The sequence below is a fragment of the Haliaeetus leucocephalus genome, unplaced genomic scaffold, assembly GCF_000737465.1.
Source record: "Haliaeetus leucocephalus isolate CR32 unplaced genomic scaffold, Haliaeetus_leucocephalus-4.0 Scaffold260, whole genome shotgun sequence".
NCBI classification, from domain to species: Eukaryota; Metazoa; Chordata; class Aves; order Accipitriformes; family Accipitridae; genus Haliaeetus; species Haliaeetus leucocephalus.
This window is the reverse complement of record NW_010972696.1, coordinates 32,185-40,496: the sequence shown is the minus strand read 5'-3', so window position 1 is coordinate 40,496 and position 8,312 is coordinate 32,185. Positions and strand designations below refer to the sequence as shown.

Here is an 8,312-nt window from a genome sequence, read left to right as displayed (position 1 = left end):
GGGGGGGTGAAAGTGGAGATGGTAAACCCCTAAACTTTCTTTTGCAGATCAAAGGCTCACAAAAGGGAAGTACAGGAATTCTTGAGAAATGGCTTATCTTCCAAGGTAACACAGAGCTGTATACAGCATAATAACGTGGTTCTCTAACCAGAGGGAAGCTGTAGCAGCAGTCTCTCCACTTGCCAGTGCAGTCAGATCAGCACTGGTCATGGGGCAGAAAGCTGCTTTGGGTGGTCTGCTGACACTGAGCTCCTTCAGCACAGCCTGCAAACTCCTCCTGCATTTCGAACAGGTGAATTTTTTTTAATTACTATTTTAGAACAAGCACAATGGCAAGCTACTGCAGACAATACACAGGAGCAGCCCCCTATGAAGTCTCATTAAACTTCCCTTTACGTCACCACTGCTATTTTATAAGGCAAACATATTTTCACATCGGCAAGTCTTTTGAAGGCATGGGAGGAAAGGACCCAGGGAGTGAAAGCGGCAGTGTGGTTAGTGCACTTTCCTTCCTTCCAGGTCCCTGCCAGGAGCCTCATGCTGGTCCTGGCTCTGCTCATACACAGAATATTGGGATGGGGCATTCAGTGCTTCCTCTTGAAGCTCATCTGACCCCCAAACAAAGGCCAGGAACCACCACGATTCTCTTCCGAGGAGGCTGAGACGAGTTTTCAGGCAAGGATTTTCCTGTAGATTTAAGTATATCTGAGCTCCCAAGAAAATAATGTGCAAATATTCAAACCATCCAACCAAGGTGGCATGGCATAGGACACTACCTTAACCTCCAAGGGCTATCACAACCATTCTGTGGGTCAATCTAATTCTCCCCCCCACTGCCACACACTGACAAGCAAACACATGAAAACATTTTGCACAGGATTATACAGGAATTCAGTGCTGGGAGAAGTCCTGACACACGCCTCCTCGCTCCAACAGACATAACCAAGCCAAGAACAGCTCCCCGGAGCCTCGCATTTCCATCCTTTGGTTTCACCATCCGAACGCAATGTGTCTTTATTAGGGGAAAACAGACAGATAGGTGCAGTTTGCCAGCATGACTGCCAACCTAAATAAAAGGCTCTCGTGTCTAAGCCTTTATCTTGCTTTTGTGCATTTTAAAAGCACCATCTTCCCTAACGATGGGATCTGGATATGAATAAGCCTTGATGATCACTGACTTCTGCTCAGCTTCAGTACTGATGTGCTTTCTGTGCACGCGGACACCCGTGTGTGTCTGTGCTGAGCCTGGTTGAAAGCTTTCCATCACCACTGAGCAGAGGGCAATAACTACAGTGCTCGTTAGGTTCTCTAAGGTTATGCATTTACCATCGATATTGGTGATAAGGGTTGCTACGGCAGGCTGGATGGCATCCCCAGTCAAAGCAGGATATGTGTTCAGGAAGGTGGAGATGGCTTGCAGTAACTCTGCCAGTTTGGCTTCAGCAGAAGCTGAAATAACTTCTCCTAAAATTAAGAAGGGGAAAAATTACGGGGTTTTTGCATGCATAAACTCTCATCCTCACCTCTCCCAGGATGAACTCACTTCAGCACAGTGGTACAGGTACCCGGCTGTTCCTAAATACTCGAGTTCTGCACAAAACAGAAAATAACAAATGCTGAACACCCAAGCAAGCAGAAAACCCACATGCAGTGAAGGGACGGATGTAGAAATTGCCCCGTCCTTAGTCACCAGGGCCAGGACCCTCGACGAGGCTCCACGCTGCCTTTTGTCCAGGTTCTACTCCATGAGCCCAAGCAATGGACGTCCCTGCTTACTGCTGCAGGAGTGTTGCATATCTTTGTGTCTTTACAACCTGAAGGCCAACCTCTGAGACAAAAACGCAGTCCCAAGCTGGGCACTTGTAAAGATACTCAGCAAAGGAGAGGGAGCCAGCTCAGGCAGGTCTAATTTCCATGTGCAGCCAGCATTGTTCGGGGGCTGTTAAAAGCAAACCTTTTGCAAAACTAAGAGCACCACCATAGTTAGGAATTTGCTTGAGAAGCATGGCCAAACCAACTTGTTTGGCATGCCTGGGGTAAGGCAGTCACTGTGACCTAGAGCTACAGCTTGCGGCCATGGGTGGAGAGACCAAGATCACAGGGAACTCCGGATGCCTTGGTGGAGAAGGTGGCATTCCTCCAGGAGGTTTCTTGTCCCAGCAAGCAGTTGAAGGGATTTTGTTAATGCTGCCATGCTGTACAAGGTTTCTAGAGCAGCACCGAGCCTGTGATGATTGTTTTCTTAAATCTCAGTTTAGGTCTATTTACTTGGGCTCCAGCCTGAAGAGTGTCCTGCAAGTAGAGAGGCTGTCCTGGGAAAAAGGAGGAGAGGGGGAAGGTGCCAGCGTGCTGGACCAGAAGGCATGGCACTTCTGCTGGAGCACATTTCTGGGCTGTGACACACGCTTGGGCTCCCACTGCCACCCAGAGCATCACCAGCTTGAGCCTTTCTTCGACTCATGACATTTGGACTCCTTCCCGATGATGAATCCCGGTTTTCCCAAAGGGGACATCGCAGGCACCCTTTGTGCCAGCCAGTTTAACTCACTTGTGAGTAATTGCAGGTGCTGTCAATAGCACTTGAAGTGTTTTTGCATCACATTTGGAGGAAACCTGTGCACTTAGATGGTTAAGTGCTCTGAAACTTTATCTGTTGATGCAATTCATTATAGGAAAATACGTTTGCATAATTAAATATCCGTGCAGAGAGAAGCCACCATAAATTGTCTGAGCGCCATCTAATTTAATTGCTTTAAATAAATAATGCAGCAGGAATGAGACAGCATCGCTTTTGCTGAACATAATCTGCTTGTTTTGTAAGCAAACAAGTGGATTGAAAAATATTTACCTTTTCCGAAGAGCTCACGGAAGTTCTGAAATTTCCTGTCAATGTTCCTCAGGTGTTTGGTGACGCGGAGCACCTCGCCAGCTGTGAAGTCCATGCAGCTGGCACAATCATCAGGGACAGGGCTCTGGATTGAAGCCCAGGCAGCAGCCAGGCATCCAGCATCGGGCTCGTGGCTGGGTGGAAGGCATCTGCCTGGGGATCCGGCTGCGATCTGAGCACGACCGGCACTGTCCTGGGCTCCCGGCTGGTTCATGGCGAGGTGGAGCACCCGCTGCAGAGCTTTCCCGAGTCCAGTGGGTGAGCCTTTTTCTCAGGCTATGTTTTTGGGTGCACACATCCAAGGTCCCGTGGGCTATGAGCACGGCTCTCCCTCATCAAAAGGAGAAGCAGCATTCTGCAAAAGCAACTGGAGACGCAAGACAAAACACTCAAAAAAAAAAAAAAAAGGAGGGTATGGGATGAATTCTCGTGCTCTCAGCATTTATTCATTTTCTAATTCAGCAGAGTTGCAACCATTGTTTTCTGAGAAATGACCAAAGCGAGTTTTAATTATCAAGTTTCTTCACACCCTTTCCAGCAAATGGAAACCCAAGTTTAGGAAACTTTTCCTTAGCAAGGCTTGGATATCAAAACCAAGCCCCGAATATCCATATGCAATAGTGCTGCATTTCCGTATCGGCCTCTCTTATTTACCATAACATTATCTGCAAGTAAAAATGTTGGTTTAGGCGAGCTGTAGAGAATGTCTTCCATCTCTTTCGTTGTCCTTCCTCAGCTAAAACACAGACGAGGGAAAAGCCATCACCTCTCATGAGAAATCTCTCGGTTTATCCAAAGTACCGTGGCATCTTGGTATTTGCTGGTGAAACCAGAAAATCGAGCCGTTGCCGGTGTCCTGGTGCAGTTGGGCTCCCGAATCTCCGCTGGGCTGCCCTGTGCCTCTGCTGCGGGAAGCGACGCTACTTGCAGTCTGCGTGGGATGAGTCTGCAACCTCAGACAGGTGTCAGGCTGTGTGGATTTTCCACATTCCTCTTGGGAGTTGTGAAATTACTCACTTCCCAGGCTATCTAGGGGATCAGACCCATCCTCCTAACTGGCTTTCATTAACTCTCTGCTGCCTGAAACTCGTGAAGCATCTTTGTGATTCTACGTGCACCAGTATATTTTTACAAAACAGCAAGGCCCTTTGTAAGGAGATTGTGGGATGTAGGGAAAAGGTAAAGCAAGAATTATGCAACTGTAAGGTATCATGTTTGAAAAAGTAAATATATTGGAAATTGATTACTTGCACTGGCTCAGATACTGCCCTAAACATTCAAATGCCCTTTGTTCTGTGTCTTATAAATATAAATAATTAGCCCCATGCATGAAAGCAGAGCTAAATGTCTTAACAGTGCTGTGCAATGCGTCCATCAGGAGGATTTTCATCTCTGATGGAATCCGAGTTGGAGAAATAATGCTTGCAGCGGTTGGTTTGTAGGATTTTTCTGCTCCTCGCAGCCAGCATGCAGTGCAATACCGTGTTCACTCCCGAGGTAGAGCATCTGCCGGCGCTGCCTCCCCTTGTTCTCCCACCTGCAAAGTGACTCCTGCCTGCGATGCGGCTCATCGATTTTGCTTTCTTGGCTTCCCACGTACTGTGAAGCTTTATCGTAAGAAAAGAGCAGCTCCATCTCACACTTGTGTCTAAAGCACAAGTAAGTGTTATGGCTTCTTTTACTGGGGAAAAAAGTAATCCAGAAAATCAAGAAAAGAAACTAAAGCACTTGTTTCTCTTTACAGTGATGACGATGTTGGCACAGCAGCACTTTCCTGTGCTGGCAGATTCACTTTTCACTATTGTTTGGTGTGCCTTCCTTGGCCTGTTGTTGCGCACAACCACCAAGAAAAGGGCAACTTTTGGTTTTGAACAGAGGAAAAGATGATGGTTAAAAAAAGAAAAATGGGTAGGGCTGGTAAAAGTCCACATTTAATATTACTGAACTTTACACAACTCAGGTGGAGAGTGTCCTTTTATTGACATCAAAGTTCCATGGGGATGAGAAGAAGCACCTGACTGCCAGTTAATAACAGGCGAAAATGACACCCTTTGGCTCCCTCCCATTGCTCCAGGTTCCTAATTTGTGATTTATAACTTCTTTTTTAAACACAGGCATACTAACTGCTGGACATTGCCTGAGGTAAATGGAATATTGTTTCATTAGCGACCATCAGCCAGTACCGCTTCACTCTGCCAGCAGGTATGTCACCTGAAAGCACTTTTGGGTTTTATTTGTGCCTTTTCACGCAGTGTCCATGCACCACAGAGCATCCTGAAGGAAGTGCCCTTCTTGTTCTGCCTAACGCAGAGTCCCTCCCAACTGTTTATTTTACAGGACTTCTCCTCCTTCCCTGATCTACCTGATAAACTTGCTGGGTGAAGAGAGAGAGGATTAAGTGAGAAAACAAGTTGAACAAGCTGGCCTTGCACGGCCTCTCTGTCTGTCTTCAACATGCGCTTTCCTTCCCAGATCCTTCACGGATCCAGCAAAGCTTTTGTAAATCCTCCGCTCACCTCCCCAGTGATACAGTGGAGAACAGGGGACCAGAAACGAGCAAATTAATGGTCCTTTTCCCCCTTCTCCTGCTTTTCAGACCCCTTGATTATGGAAAGTGGGGGATGCGTGCAGCAGGATTTCCTGCAGGCTCAGTAAACGAGATTTTTTGGCTACAGAGCGTGTTCCCTCTCAGCCATTCAGAGCGTCGGCTTCACACAAATCTGTTGAATTTGACAGGATGGAGCAGAGCGATGTTTAACTAAGGATATGTGCTGCCCTGGCAGGTTTAGGACAGGCAGATCTGCCATCTGGGATGGGACTCAGCTTCCCGGTGGATTGCTGCCGTCGGCAGCGCTTGGCACTCTGCAGCAGCAGATGGCAACCGCGATTAGCAGATAAAAAGAGGTGGCTCACGCTCGGCGAGGCAGGTCACCAGGGCAGCTGCTGCACGTTGTAATTCCGGTCATGGAGCAACCTGCTTTTCTGCGGGATTTGTCCGTAATGTAAATTTTCAGCAGTGTAACGTGAGCAGCAATGTGGGAGGTTTCTCAGGACTTGCCCACTTAGCCCGTGGGTGCCTGTCTCCTAAAAAAAAAACCCCTACATGGGTTTATCGTAGGGATTTATTCCCGTTGTTGTTTGCCACAGCTTCTCTGTACCTCCATAGCAGCGCCTGGGCATGCTGCCTTTTTTTTTTTAATGTGATTCCCATTAAAAATGTTTAGCGAGTCATTCACTGAACGCCGGTCTCTAGCAGTTAATTTTCTTCTCACTTTTTTGCTAAATAACTGACAAAGATGTCACTGTGAGATTTTTACTATGCTAGGTCCTAGGGTGATAAAAAGGAAATGTAATTTAGTCAGGGTCAGAATATCCTTATTATGCTAACCAATTTTCCAGATATGAAAACCTTTGCCTTAAAACAATTCACCTTTTGGAAAACGAACGTGATTTTAGTGGATTTCTACAACACAGACAAATGTTGCTGTTCTGGAGACGTTGGGTGGGGACAGCGACCTGAGGGACGTCCCCAGCTGGCGCAGCCGCAACCTCCCGAGTCCCTAAGGAGACTCTTCACCTTCCTCTTTCCTTTCCCTGTTCTTCGCCTCCGTCTTCTTGTCCAGCTTGTACTTGAGGCGGCGGATGGGGTCAGTGATGCTTCTCCTGGTGCAGTCGTCAAAATCCTCTGCCAAGAGAAAATTTCGATCTACCAGCTCGGCAGCCTCCTGCCAGTTTCGGAAGCAAGCGGGGCCCATGCATTGGATCTCTTCCACCGCATTTCCGACGATTACCTCCCCGTTCGGCTTCAGCACCACCACCGTGGGCACCTCGGACACAGCAAACTGCAGCTCCAGCTCCCTGCAAGGCAAAGGGGAAGAAACCTCAAATGGGGAAGGGTGTAGCGGTCCTCGCCGCTCCTCATCCTCACCATCCGGTAGGATTCCTGCGGCTTTCCTGGTGCGGACAGAGCTAAGCGGAGCCTATTTGCTGAATGTAACCCGCTCTTTGTCCGTTGCCGGAAATTAGAGCCTGATGCAGATCCCTGTGGGGCTGGTAAAAGGGGATTTGGGCGTCAGCCCCCTGGGGTATGGGAGATGCGGGACGGCTGCTGGGACCTGTTTTACAGGAGCAGCGGTTAAACAGCAGCAGGACCCTTAAAATTTTAACGTCCTCCAGTTTGCCCTCAAAAGGAGCTGAGAATAATTCTTGGTATTAATTGCAGCTCGTTCTGTCGCTAATGAGGTTACAGTAAATGCGTGAGTGCTTCCAATCCGCCTGGCTGCGTCCATCTTTCACGCTACGTGTTTTGCCCAGAGGGCTGGCTGACGCGTCTTTAAGAGTTATAAATAGTGCGTTATAAAATTGGAATACAAATATATCAGCAAAAAGTGAGATGGAAGGAAGAGGAAATATTTTTGCCTTATAAATAGGTGCAGCCAAAGAGCTTTACCATTTTTTTTCCATGAACGCACTGCCCTGACCGCTCCAGCAGGGACTGAATATGAGAGAAAACATCTGGAAAAGAGTTTAAATATCTGAAAATACAGGCGGGGGCCGTTTGCAGCGCACGGGGTCTGCCTCCCTACTTCACTGGGGGCCGTACCTTTTGAAGGCGTCCCCGAAAGGTATGGCCAGCCAGCGTTTCGGCATGGACCTCAGGAAAGCGCTCTGCTGCTCCTCCGTCTCGTCCCGGGACACGTACACCAGGACCAGCTGCGAAGCTCGTTCCACGTAAAACTCATCAGTCAACCGTAGGAAGAAATCCTTGAGGAGCGGGGAGAACTGCCGGCACCGCGGGCACTGACCGGATCCGAAGTAGAGCAGCAGCACCTTGTTCTCCAGCGTCCGGCCCAGCTCCCGTTCCGTCTCCACCTCGTCCCGTTCCCGGTTGGCCATCAGGACCTTCCCGGTGAAGAGGGCGGCCATGGACGGACGAGGCTGACTGATCTGGTGGGATGGACCGAACCCACCGTTCCCGGTGAGTGCTCGGTGGTGGGAAGGGGTTGCGGAGCCCCCCAGATTCCCCGGCAGCTCCCCGGCCGCCCCCGCTGCCAATCCCGGCTATTAACGATCCCGGATTCACCAGAGCGTCCGGTAATCGGCTTAAACGGGGAGGTCGGGGCCTGGGGGGCTGTGCCGGTCCCGGGCTCAGGGGGTGCTCAGGGGAACCCGGGTGCTGCTGGTCCCGGGTGTGCGGGGACTGTGGGGTCCCGGGCCGGGGGTCCCGGGTGTGCGCGGACCTGGGCTGTGGGAGAACCGGGCGTGCGTGTCCCGGCTGGTGCCGGTCCTGGGCCGTGGAAGTCGGGCGTGCGGGTCCCGGTGCGGACACGAACGCCGGTTTCCCAGACCGCCCGTTAACCCCCGGGCGGGCAGAGACCCTCCCCGGTGTCGTGTCGTGTCCCCCCCCCCCCCCCGGCCTCCCGCC

General features: G+C 49.9%; 2 protein-coding genes across 2 annotated transcripts in view; one reads left to right on the top strand and one right to left on the bottom strand.

Annotated features, from left to right (window-relative positions):
• Positions 1 to 6,447: 6,447 nt before the first annotated feature.
• NXNL1 (nucleoredoxin-like 1) lies at positions 6,448 to 7,813 on the bottom strand. The gene is made up of 2 exons (XM_010568852.1): positions 7,491 to 7,813; positions 6,448 to 6,745 (listed from the first exon to the last, which is right to left on the bottom strand). Exons 1-2 carry the CDS (start codon positions 7,811 to 7,813, stop codon positions 6,448 to 6,450), a joined length of 621 nt encoding a protein of 206 aa, XP_010567154.1.
• SLC27A1 (solute carrier family 27 (fatty acid transporter), member 1) overlaps positions 7,779 to 8,312 on the top strand; it is an 11,495-nt gene continuing 10,961 nt past the window's right edge. Inside the window, exon 1 of the mRNA XM_010568829.1 lies at positions 7,779 to 7,865. Coding sequence (XP_010567131.1) covers positions 7,843 to 7,865 — 23 coding nt within the window. The 5' untranslated portion in view covers positions 7,779 to 7,842. The remainder of the gene's footprint in view (positions 7,866 to 8,312) is intronic.

What these genes read in the sequence shown, in the direction of transcription:
- NXNL1 (XM_010568852.1), bottom strand. Translation starts at nt 7,813, where the DNA reads ATGGCCGCCCTCTTCACCGGGAAGGTCCTGATGGCCAACCGGGAACGG. An exon ending in TTCGGGGACGCCTTCAAAAG is followed by an intron (nt 6,746 to 7,490) that starts GTACGGCCCCCA and finishes TTTGCCTTGCAG; the next exon opens with GGAGCTGGAGCTGCAGTTTG.